We start from the raw sequence: 25993 nt of genomic DNA on the forward strand, positions 1-25993 counted from the left end.
AGCAGTTTCGATAGAGGAATCATATTATACATGCGTATACGTGCCTTGGCCCCGAAGAGGATTTCAGTTAATTAACGCGAGGCATATTTTATTAAAAATATCTTCATTATATGCGCGGCGGCGGCGGCCTCGACGAAAATATTTCCATTTCGACGACTCGATTCATAGGTGCTTTTATGCCTTGATCTTCGGCGTATATATATTTAACAACGATTTCTGTATAGATCGAATCGGGATTTGTTTTTTTGCCTTTGAATCGGAACGCGATACGGCCGATATAGTATAGTATAAGTAGACATAAAAAAAGAGATAACGCGCGAGGCGTAATTTACTGTATATATCCCCGGCTTCGAGTCTTTTCATCTCTCTATATACTATGTTACCTCTGCATTGCAGAGCTTTTTCTCTATGTAGCCTCTGAAAAACAATAAGTACATAAATCATTGGGAAATTCAGCGGCTTTTAAAATAATTTAAAGTCGCGCGCTGGCGAGCGAGCGAGAAGTAAAAGTCGTAATTTTAAACAAATTACTTGACGCGCGTATATAGAGAAAAGCGTGCGTACCGCAAATGCGATAAACGACTGACGCCCGACGAAACCTTATTATAAAAAGTCCCGATGGTTTATTATTACGCAAGCGCAACAGTTTATTGTACGAGCAAATCCAACATTTTTCTTACATTTCGCGGGCTAAAATCGACTCAAAAAAATTTTTCGTGTTCCGCCAGTAAGGGTCGCGGCAAATCGTTCTTTGGGGTCCTAGAAACGTAAAAAAATTCGTGAACACACAGGAAATCTTTTTCCCTTCTTCTTCTTCCACATTTATACTGAGCGCCGCGAAGAAGATCTTGAAGGTGTAGGTGAAGGAAGTAGAATGAAAATAGTTTAAAGAAGCGCAAGTGCAGTGTACGTTTACCTTGACTGAATTTATTCGTTCTATGTGTCTTTTTTCTCTTTTTTCTTCATTAAATTTTCGACAAAATTCCTACTTTAATTTGATGAACGGAAAGAATTTTGTTTTTGTCAAATAATTCGGACAAATTAATTCGTTTGTACATACAATGTTTCTGTCACACAAAAAAATGTCGATTATTGTCCGAATTCATACTACATACACATGTGAAAATACAATTTTTTTTGCATGACTCGCGCACAGAAAATGTCTCGAACTCGCGCAGTATATCGATTTAGATTTAAAACTTTTAAGAATGCATAAAGGCGCGCGCACACACACACATAAAAACTACATAAATTATATGTATTACGACACAGTCACAAATTGCTATACACAGGTGAACATTTTTAAAAGACTTAGGCCTCTGCTAGACTCAGTCACACGGGCAATATTTCAACCTCCAGTGGCACTTCGGGCACGTGCGCGGACCAGGCTTCATCGTCGATTTTCTAACGACTTTTTATCTTTTTCGGCTTCGTCGCCAGCGGGCGGCTTTTGTCCCGCAAGCTCCGAGCTGGGCTCGACGGTTTCCGGGTAGGAGGTATTTAACGCCAACTCCTGCATCAGCGTCGCGGCCAATTGCGTCGAGTTCGGATCTGGGTTCGACGAGATCTGGATATTTTGTGACATCTGCTCCAATGCGAACAACGAAGAAGTCGTCGAGTTCGGATTTTGGGTCAGCGACATCGAGGCATTATCCGTCTGATTCTGCTTTAGATTCGACATCTTCGACGGGAAAGCCTTCGGGATTACAACCAATGGCGTCGAGTTCGGATTTTTGGTCGGCGACTTCGAGGTATTTATCGTCTGATTCTGCTTCAGATCCAAAATCTTTGACGGAGAAGCCTTCGGGATTACAACCAATGGCGTCGATTTCAGATTATGCTTCGGTGACATCGGAATATTATTGGTTCGCTTCTGCTTCAGATTCGACATCTTTGACGGGGAAGCCTTCGGCGTTGCAACCAATGGCGTCGAGTTCGGATTTTTGGTCGGCGACATCGAAGTGTTATCCGTCTCATTCGGCTTCAGATTCGACATCTTCGACCCAGTAACCATCGGATGTGCACCCAATGGTGCCGAGTTCAGATTTTTGATCGGTGACATCGAGGTTTTATTCTTCGAATTCTTACGAGCAATACTTACAAACGATGTCGACGAGTTCAAATCTTGCCTCGGTGGTATCCAGGTACCTTTCGGCCGAACACGTGACGGTAGCGTCAGGTTCAGATTTTGGGTCGCCGACATTGACGTATTTGTTGTCGGAATATGCTGCGTCAAGATCGACAATGACGTCGGCGGGGAAATCATCGAGCTTGCAGTCGATGGCGTCGAGCTCAGATTTTGCTTCGGGGCCATCGAGGTACTTATCGTCAGATACAGCTGCTTCAAGCTCGACGACGGGGAAGCCATCGGGATAGCAGCTGATGACTTCGAGCTCAGATTTTGCTTCGGCGACATCGAGGTATTTTTCGTCGGAATAGGCGGCTTCAAGATCGACGATGACGACGGCGGTAAAGTCATCGAGCTTGCAGCCGTCCGCGACGAGTTCCGATTTCCCTCCAGTGATATCGGGGCACTGTTCGTCCGAATATACCGCTTCATGGTCGGCGACGACGGCGGGGAAGTCATCGAGCCTGTAGCCGATGACAACGATTTCAACTTTTGGGTCGACGATACAATCGCAGTACCTCTGAACGGCTGCTCATGCGAGGACGACCTCTTCAACGACGAGTTAAGTTTCTGTTGGCTCGACGATCGTGCGACACTATTTGGAGTACTCCATCTCCTACCCAATTCGTTGTCTAATCCTTTTGAGTAAAAGAACAGTCGCGTTATGAAAAATTCGTACTTTGAAACTCAAAGCCAAAGTAAAAAAAAAAAATGAATAAATGTGAAGCAACCTGTTGACTTTCCCGACGGTGCTTTTGGCTTGGATAGATCCATGGCGTTCTCTTGTTGTTTTGGCTTGGATAGATCCAAGACGTTCTCTTGTTTTTTTGGTTCGGATGAATCCATGACGTCCTCTTGTATTTCTTTCTTGCTGCGGCTCGTCGACGATTGTTTTGGCTTGGATAGATCCATGACATTCACTTGTATTTTTTTTCAACGACGCGGGTTGAGAACAAAAATTTTCTCGGAGACAAGGACACTGTGCCGCGAGACAGCACGAGTTTATACCAACTTCTGCGGCACTCGGTACTATGTACGTAACAACAACGTATTATATTTAGTAAATGTATACGGCGTAAGAAACGCGACCGAAATTGCGTGTTTACTTTTCGACTTATTATTATCGACTTATTATAATTATGACTTTCATACACTTATGAATTTAACGTGAATGTTTTTCTTTATTTTTTGTTTTGGGCTCTCGTGCACTTTTTCATGTGCGTTTGTTGTCAAGCCCTTGAGTGCGTTCATGCACACGCAGGAGCTATCACGTCATCTAACTCCAATAATCGAGCCTGATTATCGGCAGATTAAACGTAGAGTGAAATTCAAAGTCTCGCTATAATAAACTGCGAAGCTAGTAGTTTGCAGTAGTTTGCAATTGCCTTGCAAAGAAGCGCATTCAAAAGAGAATTTTTGTTCAGCGATAATTCAAAATATACTATACGCGGAAAATTTCGGGGCAACATTGGAGATGTACTTATCAAATTTTTCGACTGCCCGCGATTATCTACACGGAGCTTCTTTTATAAGGGACAAATTTTATCTCTTTCTCAGTTGCAAAGTCGAGCTTTTCCACGCGCAGTGGTATACACAAAATGTGTTATTTCATGCCAAAAATTCACAAGAAAACTCCCATCAAGAGTGAACAAATTGGGGCTTCACTCACGCTGACACATATAGACTCCATCTATAGACATGCTTGCTTGCAGTTTTCTTTCGGTTTTTCGCATTACTATTTTGAGCAAATCCAGAATTTTTCTTCCATGTCACGGGCTCTAATCGACACCAAAAATAATGCTGTTTAGAATTGAAAATGATGTAAAAAGTTGGTAGCCCATGAAAGGCTTATTTAACTAAAATCGAGTTAAAATAAGAAATTTATTTATAATTCTAGCAACTTAAAAAGAATTTTTACTTTTTTTGTCACTGTTCAAATGATCCCCCGAATCGTCGTCGTGTGTAACTTATTAGACTTGTCGACTCATCTTCTTCGCCTCTCCATTCACATCTATGTGCTTGCAAGCTCTCTCGCGCATACGCGAAATCTTTTTCTATTCTTCTTCACGTGCATACTGAGGTCATAAGCATATCTTGGGTACAGGTGGAAAAAGTTAAAATGAAAATAGTTTAAAAAAAAGGGCAAGTGCAGTATACGTTTATCCTGACTGAATTTATTCGTTCTATGGGTCTTTTTTCTCTTTTTCTTTCAATTTCATTTTCAGCCAAATTTCTACTTTAATTCGATGAACGGAAAGAATTTTGTTTTTGTCAAATAATTCGGCCAAACTAATTGGTTTATACATACAATGTTTCTGTCGCAGTGTACTAAAAATATACAAAAAAAAAGTCAATTTTTGTCCGAATTCATACTACATATACATGCGTACGTATACGCATACTTTAATTAAAAATTGAAAAAAAATGAAAGAACAAATTTTTTGCATGACTCGCGCAGTATGTCGATTTAAATGTATAACTAATCACAACTGAACGATGACACTCAAGTATACACGGACACACAGTCACACATACAATATATACATCAGCCTGCCATTCGATTACCATCGGTAGCGACCTAATTTCTTTCTTTTTTGTTTCCTCCGCTACACTGACATACCGTCCAGATCCAGTGGCATTTCGGGCAGGTGCCACGCTTCTTCGTCGGCTTTCCGATGAGGCTGTTTTTCTTTTTCGCCGCCGAGCGCCAGTTTTGGCCGAGGCGCGAGCTCCGAGCCGACCTCGACGGTGTTCGGGGCGGCGTTATGATCCGGAGACCTATCGCCAACTGCTCCACCGTGATTGAAGGGGAAGTCGTCGAGCTCACGGCCGATTCGGACGAGTTCAGATTTTTCGCCAGCTGCTGCTTCAGCTTCCAGTACTTCGACGGGGAAACCTTGCTATCTTTCGTCAGAAGCAGCCTCAAGATCGGCGACGTTTCCGGATCTTGCGACGACGACGACGGGGAAGGCATCGAGCTTGAAACTGATGGCGACGAGTTCGAATCTTGCCTCGGTGGTGTCCAAGTACCTTTCGTCCGAACCCACGTCGACGACGACGACGGGGACGACGGGGACGACCGGGAAGTCGTCGAGCTTGCAGCCGGTGGCAACGAGTTGAAATTTTGCCTCGGTGGTGTACAGGTACCGTTTGTCCGAATCGCCGACGACGACGACGACGACGGGGAAGTCATCGAGCTTGCAGCCGGTGGCAACGAGTTGAAATTTTGCTTCGGTGGTGTACAGGTACCGTTCGTCCGAATCGCCGACGACGATGACGGAGGAGTCATCGAGCTTGACGGCGGTGACATCGTGGTACTTTTCGTCAGATGTAGCTGCTTCAACATCGACGACGGGGAGGTCGTCGAGCTTGCAGCCGGTGGCAACGAGTTGAAATTATGCTTCGTTGGTGTACAGGTACCGTTCATCCGAATCACCGACGACGACGACGACGACGACGGGGAAGTCATTGTTCTTGAGGGGGGTGACATCGTGGTACTTTTCGTCAGATGCGGCTGCTTCAACATCGATGACGGGGAAGTCATGGGGCTCGCAGCGGCCGACGGTGACAAGTTCCGATTTTGAGACGGCGAGACGATCACGGTGGCTCTCGCTGGCTGCTCGCGCGGGGACGACCTCCTCGGCAACGAGTTAAGATTCCGCTGGATCGGCGATCGTGAGATACTACTCGGAGAACTCAATGTCCTACTCGACTCGTTGAGTAATCGGGTTCGCGATCCCGGTAAATATAAAACAAACTTGCCTTCGTCGCCTTTTGAACAAAAAAATAATCGCGTCGATAAAAAATTCATACGTTAAAACTCAAAGCCAAAGTAAAAAAAAATATCAATAAATGTGAAGCAACCTGTTGATTTTTTCTGCGGTAACGATCTGAGCCGTCTCTTGGTAGACCCGACGATGTCGCGGCTCGTCGACGGTTGTTCTGGCTCGGCTGGATCCATGACGTTCACTTGTATTTTCTTTTTTTTTACGACGCGGGTTGAGAACAAAAATTTTCTCCGAGACAAGGACACTGTGCCGCGAGACAGCACGAGTTTATTCCAATTTCTGCGACGCTCGACGCGATGTATACATTACCAATGTATTGTGTTTAGTATTTAGTAAATGTATACAGGGTATAATAAGCGTGTTTACTCTTCGTGCAGCTCGCCCTGCGCGGGCCTCTCTCGCAACGATAGCGTAACAATTATTTATTACGACTTTCATACACTTTTAAATTTAACGCGATTTTTTCTCTATTTTGTTTTGGGCATTTTTCACGCACGACTGAAATCTCTCATGTACTTTCTCATGTGCGTTCGTTGTCAAGCCCTTGAGTATGTATGTGTGTACATGTACGCGAGATCGAGCCATGTTTGCATTTCGGAATGATAATTATTAGGAGTAATGAATATTCGGAATGTGCAAAATTCGGTATGCTTGAAAATCGGAATAATGGAAACGGAACATGGAAAATTCAGGCAAACAAAATTTCGGAATGAAAGAATGTTTACACATTCCGAATATTCGTTATTTCTTATAATATTTATCATTCCGGAATGCGAACATGGCTCACAGACTGCATCTAGATATATAATATTTTACAGGCTCTTGCAGTTTTCGTTCGGTTTGCCATTTTACTATACATATAAAAATGATATAGCAGCAAGAAGCAAGAAGGTGAGTACACACATATATATAGAGAATCAATAGCTGCGCGTATGGTGGACAACTGTTTAATTAATTGACGATACAGCTAGCTCTCATTAAACATGCATTACGCGTATACGTTATGCCTAGAGAAAAAGCCCCGATGCGCGCAAAAATGCGAGGAAGCATACTTTATATCTAATTAATCGGCATAATTACGAACTAGCGTCGGTCCGCACTGTGCGCGCGAGTACAACCGATAATCAAATTCCTTCAACCCGCAGCACCGCAATAAGCGCCTCCTTCTAGGCTCGCGAGCTACGAGGTATGTATAGGCGACATCCAGTTGTCCTCGCGTAGTACGTATAACGCGATATAATACAAAAAGGTCGCTATATACACGGGTTATAGTATAGTATTCATGTCACACTAGCTGCTCTCTCTCTCTCTCTCTCTCTTTTGTATTATCCGTACGCGCGGGCTCGCGATGCAGCTTATACGTATGGTACACATAAAGGAGCTGCGAAGCGTAAAAGAGAGCGAGAGAGAGAGAGAAGGGCAGGGCGATGCTAAACACGCTGTGCGCAGTGTACATCGATGCAAGAGCAGCAGCATCCGAAGGTACAGCTCGTTATCGGTCTTTCTCTTTCTTTCCACACACACACACACACAGACACAGACACAGACACGCCACGGGAGTAGCGAGCGGCTTGATATATGGCCCACGTATATACTACTATGTGCCTTTTCTGCAGCAGCAGCAACAGCAGCACGTCGTCGCGGCCTTCGTCGCTCGTTACCGGGGCCTGCCTCTCTCTCTCTCTCTCTCTCTTTCTATACGCACTTTTGCGCGCTCTGTGCTGCTGCTGATCTCGCGCTTCTCTACCTACGCGCGTGCGGCACGAGTAGAGAGAGAGAAAGAAAATCTCTCTCTCATCCCAGGCCATTGTTCGCTCTCTCTCTCGCTCTTTTATCGGTAGCCCTGATGTCCAGCGCACATACACACACACACAGAGAAGAGATATAAGCCTTGTGTGCGCCGCTGCTGCAGTGCCGAGTCACCGCGTGCATGCTTGTCGTCGTCGTCGTCTTGGTGCCCCAACCGCGCCCTTTTTATATGCATAGCTATGCAGCCGCGAAGCGGTATATAGTCAACAGTAGAGGCATACCTATACATACACAGGAAGAGAGAGAAAGAGAGAGATTCGCAGTGTTTTAACGTCAATCACGCAGTGGTATATAAGGGTAAAATAGAGAGGAGAGAAAGGCCCCCCCGACGTATACACACCGCGCGATCTCGTTAAATCTCTCTTTCTCTCTACTCTGCGGTAGCTGTATGGACCTTTTGTGCGGCCGGCCGGGCGAGGCGCAGCGGCAGCCGCATTATCGCGACTCGGCCATCTATTATACTATCTACTACTACTATATACGCAGCTACGTTCGCGACGTATATATAGTAGTTGTTCGTTTCTCTCTCTTCTGCACCCGCGCGAGAAGTTACAATTTCTTTTCCTCCGTCGACCAACTCCACGAGCTTGACCGCGCGGGAGCATCAACATGTATTATAAATTCTCATAGAAACGCATATAACATATAAATAATATGCCCCTCGCGCGATACGTTACGCAATTGCAGTGATCTCTCGCTCGACGCATCCTGCATCGCATCGTCGTCCTTCTTTCGCTCGGGCTACGCCCAATGTCGGCTGGGCACTACACCGCGTCCTGCTTAATGCGTATAATAATAAATGGAGCAAGAGCAGCAGTGGCGGCAGAGAGAGGAAAGACGAGTTATAGTAGTAGGTAGGTAGCTCTCTGCGACTCGGATATGCGAAGGGCACATGAGCAGTAGTCTTCGTCAACGGTAGGAATGTATGTATATTTGCATGCGCGCACACAGACAGCAAAGAATCGAAAGAGAGGGACCCCCCATGCGAAGATCCTATACGTATGCGTACGTACGCGTACAATATGCGTTTATTAGGCTTCCTGTCCGCGCACTACACTCTTCGCTCTCTCATCAGCGTCGGTACACAGCAGCGGCAGAAGCGGAGAAGACGAAGAAGAATCAGAGCGTCATCGTGATGTGCAGCACTGCTGCTATATGCCGCGTAGTTGTGGGAGCGTAAGCAACGCACTACACGCCCCGACTTTTACCGAGTACTGTAGTAGTAGTAGTAGTCCTTTACGCGGGAGAGCTCGACGACAGTGTCCTGTGTGTGTGTGTGTGTGTGTGTCCGCTTACTTAAAAGGTGGAGATTTCCTCTTCTCATAAGTTAATGTCTCTCGCGCGCGTGTACACGAGTTAACATACGTTTACGTGCATCTTTTGGAGCTCACGTATACGATTGTTGTTGTTGCATTATGTCGTGAGAGAGCTGAGTGTGCGCGCGATGCCATTCATTCACCTGTTGCGCGTCGCGTCCTCCTCCCCGATTCCCCCATATACATATTCATTCATGTCTGCACCGCTGTTATAGATTACGTTATACTTTGGATGCATTGGAAGGATATAAAACACATCTCAATGTATCTCGATCATCGCGTTGCTGTACGTAAACGTGTATATCGTACATCGATTTAGAAATCGCCGAGCTAATCGCGTAACAGTCGTATCTTTGGTAAACAATAGCCACACGAATCGGTGTACGAAAATTCAATGATATGCATAAACACGATTTTCCGAGACTATTTTGGAGTATAAGAGAGAGATTTGGAAAGCGATCGCGGCAGCAGTTGGAATTGCGCGATGCAACGACGACTGCACGATCTCTGAATAAATTTCAGCTTGTGTATAAAACCGATTTTCGTAAGCCACGTCTCGGATATATCTTGGCGAAATGCAAAACTTTTAATCATATACATAGCGCGATGTATAGGTACGACGCCGATGAAAAATTAGTCATACGCACACGAGTGCGGGAATATGGGGGCGATTAGTCAAATAAATTCGAGCCCGTTAAAAACGTGCGCGTCGTTATACGCGCGCCAAATCTTTCATATCCAGCAGCTACATACATGCTTAGGTAATTTTCTTCGAGCCATTCGTTACAGATCGATCGTTACAATTTGCTCGCCCGTCCATCTCTCTCTCTCTCTCTCTCTCTCTCTTGTATTATATTTAGTAGTAGTAGTTGTAGTACCGCACGTACGCACACGGCAGCATCGCAACGAGCTGCAGCAGCAGCCGAGTCATAAAGAAGAATCGGGTTTCTGCGCCCTCTTACTCTCTCTCTCCCTCTTTTTTTCTCTTTTACTCGTGTGCTTCGGCACGAGAGATGGTATCGAAGCTTTTGAAAAAAGAAAAGCCGCGAGGCAATATCCTTTTTTTAATTTTTTCATTAAGGTCCCGAAGTAGCAGCGGTGTATACGCATGTGCATACGTGCGCTCCGAGGAGAGGAGAAGAAGCAGCAGCACATCGAGTAGTGTATATGCAGCGCGCGGCACGATGATATAGCCTGCAGCAGGAGTAGAGAGAAACACGCGTGTGTGCAGCAGCGGCAGCAACCCAAGCCATTCAAGAAATACTCGCTCGCCCATTCACGCAAGTTCATTCACCATACCAGCCGAGAGAGAGAGATAGCTCGTCGTCGAGCTTGGAGCGAGGAAGAGAGAGAAAAGATGCTTCTGCGGAGGACGAGGACGTAAAACAGCTAAGGAGAGCTCGTCGTCGTCGTCGTCGCTCCCTCTCCTTTTATACGATCGCGTATATGGGGCAAATTTCCTGAAGTGTCCTAGCGCTCTGCCGCACGGCATTTTTTGGCCGAATCACTCAATTTCTAACTCGCTGTAAAAGTATCAAAACGCCCCTCAAAAAAATAACTAACTAGTGATTTCGATAGGAAATTTCCTCGGCTTTCCGATGGTGAGGTCCAATTTCCTGGAATTTTCCATTTTCACCCGGAAAATGGTCATTAAACATTCAGAGCTCAATATCTCGAAAAACGCCACTTTTTTTGCTTTTTTTATTGTTTCAATCGAAAGATGAGGTCTTTTTACATCGGGTATGGTAGTTTTCAGAGTGTATTTTTGATGAAAACTAAGGAAAATACGGGAGGATTTAGTTAGCGCTCGGCCGCTCGGCGTGATTTCCAGCCTTGCGCGGCTCGCTGTAACACGTAACTCGCTCTTATGAGATAGTGATTTGGCTGGAAAAATAAATAAACATATGTTTTCGATAGGAAATTTTCTCAGCTTTCTCATGGTGTAGTCAGATTTTCCAATAATTTTCATTTTCATTAGAAAAAGTAGAAAATAAACCTTCAAGTCCATTTTTTCTGGTGAAAATGAAAATTATTGGAAAATCCAACTACACCATGAGAAAGCTGAGAAAATTTCCTATCGAAAACATATGTTTATTTATTTTTCCAGCCAAATCACTATCTCATAAGAGCGAGTTACGTGTTACAGCGAGCCGCGCAAGGCTGGAAATCACGCCGAGCGGCCGAGCGCTAACTAAATCCTCCCGTATTTTCCTTAGTTTTCATCAAAAATACACTCTGAAAACTACCATACCCGATGTAAAAAGACCTCATCTTTCGATTGAAACGATAAAAAAAGCAAAAAAAGTGGCGTTTTTCGAGATATTGAGCTCTGAATGTTTAATGACCATTTTCCGGGTGAAAATGGAAAATTCCAGGAAATTGGACCTCACTATTGGAAAGCTGAGGAAATTTCCTATCGAAATCACTAGTTAGTTATTTTTTTGAGGGGCGTTTTGATACTTTTACAGCGAGTTAGAAATTGAGTGATTCGGCCAAAAAATGCCGTGCGGCAGAGTGCTAGGACACTTCAGGAAATTTGCCCCATATAGGTATATACTAATACTATAGAAGACATGTACGCATGTATATATATTGCGGTACAGGATAGGCGGCGCCGAGTGACCACATCCTATCTCTCTCTCTTTCTTTCTCTCTCTTTCTCCTCTTTGCAGATTCAAACTCCTCTGCGCGCATACATTATTATAACAGAGTGAGCGATCGCGAAGGAGCACACACGCAAAGTCTTCCTCGTAAAAAAGAGTCGCATGCACGCACATGATGCACACGCACGAAGCTGTTTACGTTCTGCGCGACACACGCACTCGACCCGATATGAAAAATTCTGCGATCGAACGAATAATTGAAAAAATGTGTCGATAACCAGCGACGATCGCGCACCTCTGTTTGTACAGAAAGATCGTTCGGGCGGTGAAAAGGGTAAAATAAGACGACAGCAGCAGCGTATATAAGATAGCGAAAAAGCGCGTAGCGATCTTCCGGTAATATTTTACGAGCGATCGGCACTACTATACTTGGCGGCCGTGTGTGGTAGTGTATGTGTGTACGATACTAAGTACACGGCGCGCGAGCGGTTCGACTCGACAACAACCGCAACATAATTTCCGCGCGCGTGTGTGCGTGTGTAGCAGGTATGTAATGTGCTCTCTAGCCACCATCGCGACGACGTGGTGGCTGGTGCGTATGTATGTATAGTAGTTGTGTGCATTTGCCGCAGCCGCCAACGACGACGATCGCCGAAGCGACGATGATGATAAAAAAAAAGAAAAAAAATTGAGAAAAAAAGATGCAACGATGTTCGGGGCCCCGCGCGATCAGCTGATTTACATCATCGCCGAGGTTTTCTCTCTAACGTAGCCAAACATACAATATATATCGGTATTAAAGGTACAAGTTTTACCTCGCGAGCTGCGGCCTTATGTATATCCTACGTACATACACATAACGTTATAACTACACGCGCGAGCGAGGCCACTTATAATTCAGTTCAATGTTATGCATGAATTTTCTGCGGCTCCGCTGAAAAAAGCAGGCAAACGATCCAAACAGGCCGATTACAAGCTCGGCGGCTGCTGCTGCTGCTGATCACATTGCCCCGTGTTATGGGTCTTATACTTGTAGCAGCCTCTATATGTATGTGTAAGCACCGAGATGAGCTCTACACAGAGAGAGAAGAGGATAATGTAAAATCATAATCGTGTAAAAGATCGATCGCGAGAGCGAAGCGGTATCGCGGCTGAAACGGCCCCAGCGCGCGCTATTTACCACTCCATTATTAATACACGACGAACGGACGGACGATGGACGAGAACATATTATATTCGAGCATCGTCGTTGGCTGGCACGAGAGACTCTTCGTTCTGTGTTATATAACCGCGCGAGCGCAAATATCTATATATGTAACTGCCGCTGCTGAGTCGAGGGTTTTTAAATGTGCGGCGGCACATGCACCGAGCTCGCGAACTTAATGGAGTGTTGATGTATGTATATACGAGATCGCGACGTGGGGGACTATGCTCGAGCAATATGAGCCGCGCGCGCATTGACTGATGTACACCGATCGGCTTCGGAATTTCTATCGAGGCGATACGCGTATGTACGCTGCGATTCACTCGGACTCGAGAGCGGAAGTGACGTTATGAACGATCGCTCCTGCTGGACGACGAGGCATATAATGCCGCAATAGGAGACGTGCACGGCCGTTGTCTTCGATTTCGACGAGTCGTTTACACTCGCTGTGAGGCTCGTTTCAATTATCTCGTATTTTACCGATTGATTATTCGTTCGAGTGGCACTGATAGAAATGAAAATTAAATAGAATATACAAAAAAAATATCAATACAGATATACCATTACCAATGAGCGCGATTTGACTTATACGACTATTTTGACTTTGCCACTTGCAGATTTATAGATGTAGAGGTACTCGACATCTAGCGGTGACAGCTGAATTTCATTATGAGCTATACTTAAGGACGCTGAGAACCGTCAACCACGAAGTTGAAACTTCGGGAATCGATAGTTAAAAACCCTTATAATTTTCTCCCGAAATTTTAGCTTCGTTCGTCGAGTTAAATTTTGTAAATTTTAATTTCAAAAGTACACTTTTTAAAGTGGCTATTCATAGAAGCGCGCAAGATTTCTCGCACAATTTTTAATGTAACTTGAGGATAAATTGGGAGATCGTGACCAAATGTCGCGTAATTACAAATAAAAATATTACCTTTCAAACGGTATCCGTTATGTTGTATATTCACGAGCATATTTCAAAGTAATTTTATAAAAATAAAAAAATGTCGTGTTTGCTATTCATGCAGTCTAACTCGAGAGGTTAGTAGCAGACAAAAATGCGCGTGATACCACCGACCCACCCACGAAAAAAAAGATCTTTTTTAGATCTTTTTAAGAACGTTTCAAATATGAGCATCAGTGAGATGTTTTGAGATGTTTTTAAGACGCTCAAAAATTGATTTTTACTGAGACGTTTCCGAGATCTTATCAAGATGTTTTTGTTCTTGTCGAAAAAGACTATTTCAAGACTTTTTGTACCAATTTTAAAATCCAAGTATTTAATGAATACCTTGATATTAACCTCATCGACGTAAAAAAATGTCTTGATAAGATCTTTTCAACATCTTAATGATGAAAATGATAATATTTGAATAAAAATGAGCCTTTTTCAGCATATTTTTAAATGTTTTTGCTTCCTCGCAGAGATTTTACATTTCAATTGTGCCTCAAATGTATGTACAAAATATATGTTTTTTCCGTATTATTTCAATAGAGGAAGCGTGGCTAGAAACTTTAAAAGTATCAAATAGCGGAGAAATTTTGGGAGTAAATAGCTCGAAAAATAGTGTTACAACTGTGGCCACATAAAGAGAATTGAAAAAGTCGAAGCGAAAAATAAACTCCTCAATAGCTAAACTGCGAGCAGCTGCGAACGCAGATAATTTCACGAACAAGTCCATTTTTTCGGATAATGAATCCAAAAGAAATGATGAAAATGGCGTTTGTGAAGTCCATGACAACACAGTCACAAAAAGTTTCAAACGAATTAGAAGAATAAATTCTAGTGACAATGAGGAAAACGAGGAAAAACAAGCAAGAAAACCGTCGCGCACGACTAATGGGTTAAAATTTATTTCTTGTTCTCTCTAAATTATCTAATATTCTATTTTTCATAAGTTCTGAATTACCAAAATGAATACTTTTTATGTTCTAGCTTATCAGGAGCAAGCCACAAAACCAAAGACGTAAACTCAAAGTCAGCGAACGAAAGTCAATCAAGCAATTGTTGAGCGTCTTAAAAACATCTCAAAACATCTCACTGAGGCTCATAATTGAGACGTTCTTAAAAAGATCTTAAAAAGATCTTTTTTTTTCGTGGACATCTAGTCAAATTAAGTAACTACCTTCCGCTGTTTCTTTACAGTTGCTGATTTGAACTCGGTTGCTTCCCCAACGTCCTTAATAAGAAATAAAAACGTTGTATAATTGTTATTTTATCAAAACTGTTCTTTGACTTTTGTACAACTATTTTGATTTTGCCACTTGCAGATTTACATACATAGTGGTACTCGCCATCTAGTGGTGAAGGCTTCAAGTGATATTTTCGTATTTAAAATGATTGAAAGGTGGTTCATTTTTTTGAAACGCTATAGTTTCGCGTTAGTTCATTCAAAATGCGTTCAATATTCACAACATTATTAGGACATAAATATCCCCCAAATCAAAACAATTATTGATAACGTATTTTAAAATATTTTTAATGGACATTTTCTGCTCATCTGTCCATTATTAATGTTGAGCATTTCTACCAGGGTTCATCATACACTTCGTTACATTTTAGAATCAATTCATTGAATCTGTAAAAATTGACTCAATTGCGCGTGAAAGGATAGAAATCGATTGAATTTTCCACCCACGCTTCGCCAATGGTCACTATCTTAAAATACTTCAATGGCCAAGATATCGATGCATTTATAAGTTTAGGGCAAAAATTGCAATTTAACGATTTATTAGTCGATCGTAACGTGCTGTGCTTGCATATCCGAAGCCTCCAATGCGTTGGGCATAATGAAAGAAATATCGCGTTGACGTCAGCGTCAAGGAATTCATCGGTAAAAGCACCGATGTAAGACTGTTAAAAATCGACGAATATCATACGATCATCGGAAGTCAGCGTCTGCACGAAATCAGCAAAGTCTGTTGGACGCGTTTATACACAGTATTTGTGTAAACGAGCGGGATTAAATCGATAGAATATGATAAGAACAACATTGATTTTATATTCGATAAGAGAAATGGAGTAAAAACTGACGTTTTTCGAGGATACCTCCTAGATCCTTCGATAATTTCGATAAGTCCTTAATCTTGTTTAGCCTCTTCATGGCATCGATCTCAGCTTGTTCGACTGCTTGGCAGCTGTGTTCGATAACACCATTTTCATCTTCGGTACTGGTATATATACCTTGCACTTGCACCCGATACCAGTATTGGAAGCGACACACCGCAAAATGAATTTGGCCGAGGCGCCAATGCTATCCTTGTTATAAAGGTAATTGTTTTGCATGAATAACGGCTGGTTCTGCTGATTCATTACAAATTCCAACACCATAATGATGCGACGCACGAGACAATTGAGTAGATTTGCGCAACTGACACTTTACCGAGTTTAAATTCAGGTAAATAAGAGGATACCGATAGAAGGTAAAAAGAGACGATTAGTCGCCGGGATAATTTGTCGGAGTTGAATTTTCCGAGATGAGCGTTATAGTTACTTTCAATCACTGCTCAAAATAGAAAATCCCATCGTTTTCCGGGAGGCCCATTTCGATTTTTCGTTCCTACACGTATCCATCGCATAATATATTGAAAACGAGCCAACGATACGATCTCGTTCGCGTCGTCGTCGTCTTAGCCTTATTACACTTTGCTCTCTCTCTCTCGTCGAATATTGCACTTGGCCGCTCGTCCACCGCGAAGCACCGGTACATAAATCATTATTTTTCATCGCGACCGAGATTCAGGCGCACACGTCTTTAATGCTTTTACGAGGTCTCTCGAAACTGCCTTTTGGTCGAAAAATGTATGATTCGCGCAGCGAAATCGATCCGTGCGAGCGCAGCGAAATAATAATTGAACTTTTACGTTTCAATTATATTCGGAGCCGAGCGCGCGCGCGGCAAACTGCGCCATAAACACATTTGTATTATTCATTATAAAAGTCACATCAATGTCAATATAAGGAATCCCGCTATATAGAGGCATACACTCGAGCTCTCTGCTCTCTCTGTCTCTCTCGGCTTAAAGATACGAAACAACATAATAATCCCTACGGCAGCAGCATCAGCCAGGCAATCATCGTCATATCCACGTTTATCTGCGCGAGAGGCTCTTTCCTTTTCTCTTATATACTCGTCGTCGTGATGACGTATAAAACTGTGTGCGGCTGCTGCTGCTGCACTCAACGCAGCGCTGCAACCTCTAATTGGCTCGGATAAAAAAGGCTGAAAAACTTATTCCGAGTCCAATAGTCGCTTTAATCCTTTATCCACGTCCCGTGTATATATATATACACACACACCGGAGATATCTATATACCGATTTTAACGATCGAAATTTACACAGTTGAAAGGGCGCGGCTCTCTGCGCTGCTGATGCTTGTGTTTTCTCGTTAGCTTATATAGACGCAGCAGCAGCAGCAGCACACGTCTCTCTATAGAACTGTGGGCAATTGAAAAAGAGCAGCGAGCTTATACGATCCGTGTACGAGCGTAGATATATATATATACGAGTGTGTCGAAGGAGTAGTTAATGATTTCATTTCGTTGCATTCCCATAATACACCTTACCGGTCCAACCGGTCTCTCTCACCCTTGTAACGCGTGCGTTAGCTGCTGCTCGAGCTCTGCGCAACAGCACTGCACTGCAGCGCAGCCTAAAAAGATACGACTCGAAGGATTTCTCTCTGTCTCGGGACGTTTTTTCGCGCCAGCCTGCAGTTGGACTTTTGTGACCTTATATAGTTGCGCTGCGCCTTTTATGCCGCGCCGCGCGCGCGACTATATAGATATAAGGGTTATCTGCATATATTCGGTGCGCGCGTCTCGTATAAGAGGGGCAAGATTAACAAAGTCATTTTGGCCCGAGAGAGAGCTTATCGGGCCCTTTATACATAAACAGCTTATTTTGCTTTCGCAAGAGAACTTTTACGGTCTCTCGTCTTTCGTCGCGCGTTCGGCTTCGGGGTTATTGACTTAATTTCGTCCGATTTTTTTAGACCCGACAAAAACCGAAGCAAATATAATATACGCATAAAAAGAGAGACCGGTTGTTTGTACGGGCGCGCGCGCGCGAAGATGCAAAGACGACGTCGACGACGAAGTTAATAAGTAAGTCATTAATTATCTCGCTTAAACGATTTTTTTTGTCGGCGGGGACCCGGACTTATAGATAACAAGGCAAAAAAAGGAACACATAAGCAGCGGTGTCGGCACGGATGACTATATACATACGCAAAGCGTAAACAGATACGCGCCCATATACGTTTTGTTCGACACGAGCGTGAATTTATATATAATATTACAAAAGAAAAAAAATCATCCTCGCTCGAGCTGTATATGTATGAAATTCATGTATACAATAGTTGCACCCGCTAGTTTTATAAAATATAGCGCGCACTTAATGAGCTCACATACGTATATGATGTTTCCTATTATACACAAACGTACGCGCGTCGACGCTAGCTCATTAAAAAAAGAAGAAGAAAATGTGTACTGCGGAGAACTGACCCAGGGCACGCGCTCAGCCAAGCATGTGTACATACATACACATACGCACTCGCGCTTGGACGCAAGGCAAGAAGTGCAGCGGCTTAGCAGGAAGCGCGAGCATGGCATAGCATAGAAGCGCAGTGTGCAGTGCACAGTGGTGATGCTGCTGCATGACCATCTATCCTGCCAATCTAATAAATACACGCTCGAGCTACCTGAGAGCTAGCTAGCTACCTTACTTATACGTGCTCGCGAGCTATATACAGCCGATCTTAATTAATTTATCGTTATATTATGTATTGGGAGTTTTTTCGCGAGGTCACTCGAGCGACGGGGGTATATACATAAAAAAATATATACTATACACATCGCGACGCACTTATACCAGTAGAGATATAGTTTTGATCCGGACGCGATCGTCAACGTGGGTGGGTCGCCGCCGCAACAGCAGCGACTTTTGCTGCCGATCACCGACGGATCGGTATAAATATATCCGCGCACGGGAGGAGGAAGCTGAAATTCTGACGAGAGACAGCTCAGCTTCTCTCCACACGAGCGCAGCAGCAGCAGCAGCAGCAGCAGAGATGATTATCGCTTATACAGCATCGCGAAGCAGCGCGTGCCTCGTTAAATTATACGCGCGCGCGCGCGAGTATATAGCCGACGAGCTCGCATGCACACATACACACGGACACAGACGTATACAGCGAGCAACCTCACCAGGTTATATTATTATAAGAGAGAGCGGCAGCTTCTTCTTCTTCGACGCAATGAAGGAGCAGCAGCAGCAGCTCGCATGAACGAAGACGACGACGACGACGACGACGATGATGATGATGATGATGAGGCGATCGGCACGCGTCCGACGCGTGAGATATTTAGGCCCCAATTAGCATTATTATTGTCGAGCTCTCTCTCGCGCAGGATATCCCCCGAAGAGAAGAGAGAATAAGGAAAATTCTTATCGCGTGTTAGAGGTGCGCGTATATTTGCTGCATGCGAAAGAGAACGCATAAATCTATAATATCGCGCAGACGTACGTATTATAACGAACTCGCGACTGAGCTAGCTACGTATAGAACTTACCGATTTCTTTAGCAGCAGGCGTAGTGGTATTAGTAGCTAGTCGTCTCTCGCTCGGGCTCGCGAATATAAATTTCAAAACTACATCTGCATTATATATAGCCCTGTATATGCAACAACTTCATTATACACGTATGAGAGCTGCTTTAGCATTTGTGCACTATATTGTCCGAGCACATAATATCTTATACGGAAAGTGCCGGACGCTCGTAAAGCGCCCCGCGTTCAGATATATCATATGCGTCTCGCGGAGGTGGTGGCATCTTATAATTCTCTATCTATTTTAATGTGACACGTACGTTTGGGTGGTGAACCTTTCTGAAACTATATAAGAGGACGGAAAAGCAAAAGAAAAGTCGCGTCTTTTCTGTCTCGAAATATCGCAATGGAAAATCGCGCTAATGACCCACTAATGATATTCGCGTATGATACACACACGGAACAGCGTGTGCGCATCGGTTCGTTGCGCAGTTGACGCTGCGGCGCAAGTAAATAAGTATAAAAGCTCGTGCGCCGCATATATATAATACGTAATAAATGTTCTAATAACGCTGGTGCGTGGCGCGGGTCGAGTCTCTCTCTCTCTCTCTCTCGGCATATAATGGCCATTAACCCGTTCTGCTCGCACATCGGGCACATGCACACTATCCACCACTACCTACCTAACTACAAGCTCAGCTGCTGCTGCTGCTGCTATAAGTATGTGCACGCTTCGCTGCGATCACCGCCGCCGCTGCTCCGTCTTCTTTTTTACTATTATTAGGCGCGTGCACCACGCGTCTGACCTCTCGCCGACCGAGCCGAGCCGAGTGCAACAGCGGCGGCCGCGCATATTTAACGAAGAGAGGCTAATGAATACGAAAAATTAATGGAGTGTCAAAGAGCGCGCTGCGTAAAAGACCAACTACTACTACCACTGCTATACACATTCGCAAATACTTTCACGCTTGCTGAGCAGAAGTGCTCGGCACGGTATTATTTATTTATTTAGTTAGTTGTGTTGTGTTGTTTTCAGCTTCTCGATGCCTCAACGTGGAAGGAGAGACAAGCAACAACAACAACAACAACAATATATATATAATAACGGAGCGATACAAACAGTGGCAGGGGGGGGGGGCTTTTTTTACTCGCGAGTCGAGCTTACTTATATTCTTTACGCCAATTAATTCGAGCGAACGCGAGGGTATATTACAGTAGTAGTATCATATAGTGCATGCTTACGCGTGCATTATACATACGATGTACATTAGCGGCTCCGCGATGTCTGCTCTATCCTCTCGTCAGCTACTTATACACAACAACACAAACAGTACTATAAGCGGTTATCGGGGCCAATTATCCAAATCCCGAACCATCTGGGCGCGATTTCGATGATTATACTTAGCCGAGAGAGAAAGAGAGAGACAGGAAAAAGCCGATGTGCGGTAAGTATACTGGTCCCGGTTTTTGGGTTTTCGGCACGTGCAAAATAATAATATATCGGCCCGCGTTCACCCCCTTTTCCTCTCGATATATAAACACACGAGCATATTGTATGTGCGTCCACAGAGAGAGAGAAAGACAATGAAAAGTGGTGTGGGTTAGCGCAGCGACTTTCGACTTTCTGCGTGCGGGCACAGACACAAAGTCGATTCTCTCTTTGCTCTGCGCGCCGCAGCCGCGCGTTATACAGTAGTGGCATAGTATATAGTAGGCCTACAGGTGAAACCGAATACATATACACAAGCGCGACACACACACACACACACACAACGAACTTGAAAGGAAGGTGGAGTTTAAGAGCAGCGGCGGAGAGGACTGCTTTGCATACAGTACGATCATAGCGCGCAGCGACTCGCGAGCTTCGCAGGACCCTTTCGTCGAATCGCCGCACGCACCGCGCCTCTCTCGCTTTACTTTGTCGGAATATTAACGTTATATATATAACAGAAGCGAGGACGAGCGCCCCTGTCTCTGCACCGCGCAGGGCCGGCCGGGGTCTCTCTCCTTTGTCTCGATGCCGCGTAGCTTCCGATTTTACGCTGCTGCGCCCGCGCCGCCGACCGCCATATAATATACTACGTATAAAAGTAAGAGGGCCCATTGGCGAGGCGCAGAGAGGACACTACTGGAGGAATATAATACGTGCTGCACGCGGCGCACACGCTCTAAATTACATTCAAAGGACCTGCGCGCACACAGACACCCCCTTTGCACATACGACGAGGAGGAGAGATGTAACGCAATTTAACTCATCGGCTACTGTACTTGCTGCTGCTGCTGCTGGTCAAGCTGAGAGAGAGAGAGAAAGAGAAAAGGTGCGCTCAGCGCACAGAGGCTAAAAAGGAGGAAAGACGAGATTGCTCCGCGATGCAGTTTAGCAGGGAGGGAGGAGAGGGCACAATGCCATTATTACTTTCCGGTGCGTGCGTACATATATACGTGTGCTCGCGAACGAGATGAATTGCACTTTTACCCGTGTGTTATTTTTTCGGCTATGCTGCGCAGTGCAGCTCTCTACTCTCGAGAGAGAAGAGATGCAGAGAGGCAGAAATCGAAATCGCGCAGGAGGCTGAACGAGAGATATTGAAAGAAACTCAGGTGCGCGCAGGACTTCTTGCTCCTCTCGATATATACATATACACCGCAGAGAGCAGCAGCAGCAGCGTGATTTTCTTCTTTTGACTCGTGCGCTCGCCTGACTGCCTCCTCTATATACCTGCCTCGGCCAATGATACATTAGGCACGTCCTCATTGAGCTCCGCGGGTATATCCTGTCTGCGGTTAAGCGCGCGGCATATAACGCACAAATTCATATATATATACACATGCTGCTGCTGCTGCCTCGATATTTATACACTCTGCGCACACCTGCAGCGGCAGCAACCAACGACGACGACGACGACGACGACACGCGAAATTTCTTGGAACGAGCGAAAATTACCCAAACGAGTATGTGTGTCGTTGTTGTTGCTTCTTTTTTGAGCACTGCAGCAGCAGCGCATAACGCGCACGCGATGATGCGCGACGACGAGGCGATGCTGTTGCTTTCCCTATACCTATATATTATTACTATATACTAGTAGCAGTGCTGCTCACCGACGATCATCGCCTCGTGGCTGCCGTTGCATATACTGCACACCACGGAGCGGTCATTTATATAAAAGCTATGGCTAGTAGATAAACGAGTACATAAAAGAGAAAGATAAGACACCCGCTGCTGCTCTCTTTCTCTCTCTCTCTCTCTCTCTCTCTCTCTCTCTCTATCCCTGGTGCAGCAGAAAGAGAGAAAGAAAGATTAGAGCCGTTATAACGACCTCGACCTTAGAGAGAGAGGCATTACATCGACGCTTGAAAGAGCCGAGGCCTCGCCCGCAAGATTCTTTCCTCTCCTTTTGTCTTGCGCTGCGGTTTTGCACTTGTTTTCCTCTTTATCGGACCCCCTCTCTCTCTCTCTCGTAAGTATACATATGAGAGCCTCGACAAAATTTATATTTATAAATGTGGGAGCTTGCGATAACGTTTATATAAATTTATTTATAGACGGAAAGGTAAAAGTGGCTACTTTTGACTCGGAATAAAATTTATGAGCAATTCTATAAAGGATTTTTTTGAATTCGAGGGTTTATAAGATTGCGATTGAGATTTTTGTCACCTGACTTAAAATTAATGTACTATTTTCTCTCTTCTTGCCGGAGCTTTTAACTCTCGTTTCGGCTATAGTAAACCGAATAACAAAACAAAGATTCACGAGGATTCAATGAATTTACAATTTTCCATACAACACGTAAGTAAGTCGCTAAAAACGCATAGAATTATAAAAAAATATTTATTTTATTACTTAAAATTAAGGTGTACTTCATATATTTTCCTTCAAAAATTTATTGAATCTTTTAATATATAATTTCAATATTGTTTTTACGGAATCAGATAACATTAAAGAAATTTATGATATTATATTAAAAATAAACATTTTTAATAGTATTTTGTACTTGTGCACTCGTTGTGACATTAGATCTGAAACAACCACTGTAAAACGGAATTTAGTGTATGGTATTGGCGGATTGTTTCAGATTGAATCTCACATAAGTGTACACTAAATTTTATTCTTGAATTAAGTTGTAGTGTGTCAATGAGCGCACTATATAAATTAGGGTTTTAAGATGCATCTTCTACGAGTCACTTTTTTCCGCCAGAATTTTCATTCGTAACATACTTTTGTGCATCGAACACATGTAAATTTTTAAAGATTTTCACTCTATCACAAATAATACATCATTGTGTGACAAATTAATGCGCATTTTAAGATTATCTCTCAGTTGAGGATATCTTTCCGTGCACGTCACATTTATATTTGATTACTGATACCATTGTGCGATACATTAATGTGAGTTTTAAAACGACTATTTTATGAAAATAATTTTCCGCATTGATCACATGCAACGTTTGATATGCTTTGATTTAATGCCCCTATGAAGATTTTTTCGTGTTACATGCTTTTTTTCGCGTTGATCACATGCATGAGTGATTTCATTATGCACCGCATCGATGTGGATTTTGAGATATTGCTTGCACGAGAATGTGTTTTGGCATTCATCACATTTGTAGTTGATACCATTATGCATCGAATCGATGTGAATTTGGAGATAACTTTTTCTTGTGAATGTCTTTTGGCATAAATCACATGTGTTTTTAATACCATTGTGCACCGAATCGATGTGGAGTTTGACAATATCCTTTCGTGCAAATGTTTTTCCACATACACCACACGGGTGACCCATACCATTATGCATCGAATCGACGTGCATTTGGAGATAACTTTTTCTTGCGAATGTCTTTTGGCATAAATCACATGTGTATTTAATACCATTGTGCACCGAATCGACGTGTATTTTGAGATAACTTTTTTGTGCAAAGGTTTTTCCGCAAATATCACAATAAGATTTCCGATCATTATGCGCTGCACCCATGTGTTTTTTAATACCTTGTTTAATTCTTCTTTTTTTACTTTGTTCGACAAGTTCACGATCGAAATTTAAATTCAACTGTTCGGTAACGTCACCAAAAACTTCCTGTACCACTTCACCTGTTGTTTCTGTTTTAAATACGTTTTGACATTTATAACCTTCGCGGTCTCCAAAAATTCGTGAATGATGCGGAAAATCATCGTCAATTCTTTTAACTGTTAATAAGTTAATATTGGGCTTGACGTCTTCGCACTCAACAACTATTTCCACTTCGTCACATTTTGAAAGGGCTTGAGCCTGTTGAAAAATGAAAGATAAGTTACATTATAATAAAAATATGAGTTACGCATAATTATAAAAACTTACTGAATTTACTGGCGAAAATGGCAAGGGTTGAAAGTTTTTCAGATCGAGTTTCTGGTCAATCATATCACGATCATTTTCATTGAGCGACACATCGCTAGGCTCCTCCTTCACTCTGAAATAACCCCAAAAAGGTCGAGTATTTCGTTCCAATATTTTCATGATTCGGTACTTATGATATGAAAATTACCTGAAGACACAATTAAATAAACTACTGGATTCCATCCTTTTCGCGTTAACACAATTAATCCTGTCGTGATGATTTCACTCATCAAGCTAACCAAATGCAAAAATACTTCACAGGATAATATAGAGCTCCTATATGTTCACTTTACTTTGAAAAACTGTGTCGATGCGAATATACTCGACCAGTTTCGCGCGCAGCCCTCCGTGTAGCGTAGCGCTACCAAGTCACCGTACCAAACAACACACGGAGAGGTCATGCATGCGGCATTCCACGCACGATGTAAACAACAGAACAAGCACAGCAGCTCTGCGCTCTTCGTCGATTTCTTACTTTTTACAGCTTACATTTAATTTACTAATATTTACGAATCGTGCAATCGAGACTTTTATCTCGTGTCCACGAGTAATTTTTCTATCAATTATTATGTAATATTACGGAAAAATGAGAAATCATACTAGAATCTTTGACAATTTTTTATAGAATCGCTCATATACACATAGCACAGACCAAAAAAAAGGTGAACATTTTGATACACAGCTCTTAGCTATTTGTCAATGCACGTCGTGCACTCGAGAGTGCAGTGCAGAGAGTCAGCAGCAGCGCCGAGCTACTAGGCAAATATATCATAGCTTCAAGGAAGTACTTAATTAGCTACCGCTGTTATACTTGTGCGATTGAGCGCGAGCGCGCCTCTACTCTCTCTCATGCATGGCACACACGTACAGAGGTGTATTATATATAAAGCACATACGCGCGGGCAGGTCACGACTCTGTTTAACATATTTTCAACAGGCTAAGACATTAGATTTAATCAGTCAATTATCCAACGATACTAATACTTATGTTAATGCGGTGGGTATATATATAACGCGGGTGTTCCCTCTCTCTCTCTCTCTCTCTCTCTCTCTCTCTCTCTGTACTCTGTACTCTCTCTGTAGCAAGTGTGTATTTTACATAATGCACCTATGTACACATACACACGTACGACTCCGAGGGGATCGCAATTGCTTTGACATGGAAATTTTGCCGCGCGTACATGGCTGCAAAGGTCAAAAGTCGAACTGGCGAAAGACCTAG

General features: G+C 43.5%; 2 protein-coding genes across 2 annotated transcripts; both read right to left on the reverse strand.

The window, feature by feature from the left end:
• Nucleotides 1–900: 900 nt before the first annotated feature.
• Nucleotides 901–3179, reverse strand: LOC106651768 (flocculation protein FLO11-like). Its single transcript, XM_023463420.1, has 3 exons — nucleotides 2860–3179; nucleotides 2021–2766; nucleotides 901–1915 (listed from the first exon to the last, which is right to left on the reverse strand). Exons 1-3 carry the CDS (start codon nucleotides 3038–3040, stop codon nucleotides 1391–1393), a joined length of 1452 nt encoding a protein of 483 aa, XP_023319188.1. The 5' UTR covers nucleotides 3041–3179; the 3' UTR covers nucleotides 901–1390.
• A 20261-nt stretch (nucleotides 3180–23440) lies between these two features.
• On the reverse strand, nucleotides 23441–25068 carry LOC106651785 (zinc finger protein 226-like). The gene is made up of 3 exons (XM_014370455.2): nucleotides 24920–25068; nucleotides 24733–24844; nucleotides 23441–24663 (listed from the first exon to the last, which is right to left on the reverse strand). The coding sequence occupies exons 1-3, from the start codon at nucleotides 24952–24954 to the stop codon at nucleotides 23833–23835; spliced, it is 978 nt and encodes a 325-aa protein (XP_014225941.1). The 5' UTR covers nucleotides 24955–25068; the 3' UTR covers nucleotides 23441–23832.
• Nucleotides 25069–25993: the final 925 nt, after the last annotated feature.

Source organism: Trichogramma pretiosum, unplaced genomic scaffold (assembly GCF_000599845.2).
Source record: "Trichogramma pretiosum strain Unisexual culture from Peru unplaced genomic scaffold, Tpre_2.0 scaffold160, whole genome shotgun sequence".
Taxonomy (NCBI): Eukaryota; Metazoa; Arthropoda; class Insecta; order Hymenoptera; family Trichogrammatidae; genus Trichogramma; species Trichogramma pretiosum.

Bases quoted from the DNA above. Each gene is read 5' to 3' on its own strand.
- LOC106651785 (XM_014370455.2), bottom strand. From the start codon at position 24,954: ATGGAATCCAGTAGTTTATTTAATTGTGTCTTCAG. The intron at 24,845-24,919 runs GTAATTTTCATA...GGGTTATTTCAG, and splicing joins TTATTTAATTGTGTCTTCAG to AGTGAAGGAGGAGCCTAGCG. The intron at 24,664-24,732 runs GTAAGTTTTTAT...ATTTTTCAACAG, and splicing joins CATTTTCGCCAGTAAATTCA to GCTCAAGCCCTTTCAAAATG.
- LOC106651768 (XM_023463420.1), bottom strand. From the start codon at position 3,040: ATGGATCTATCCAAGCCAAAACAATCGTCGACGAGCCGCAGCAAGAAA. The intron at 2,767-2,859 runs GTTGCTTCACAT...TTTACTCAAAAG, and splicing joins ACCGTCGGGAAAGTCAACAG to GATTAGACAACGAATTGGGT. The intron at 1,916-2,020 runs CATCCGATGGTT...CCATTGGTTGCA, and splicing joins ACTCGGCACCATTGGGTGCA to ACGCCGAAGGCTTCCCCGTC.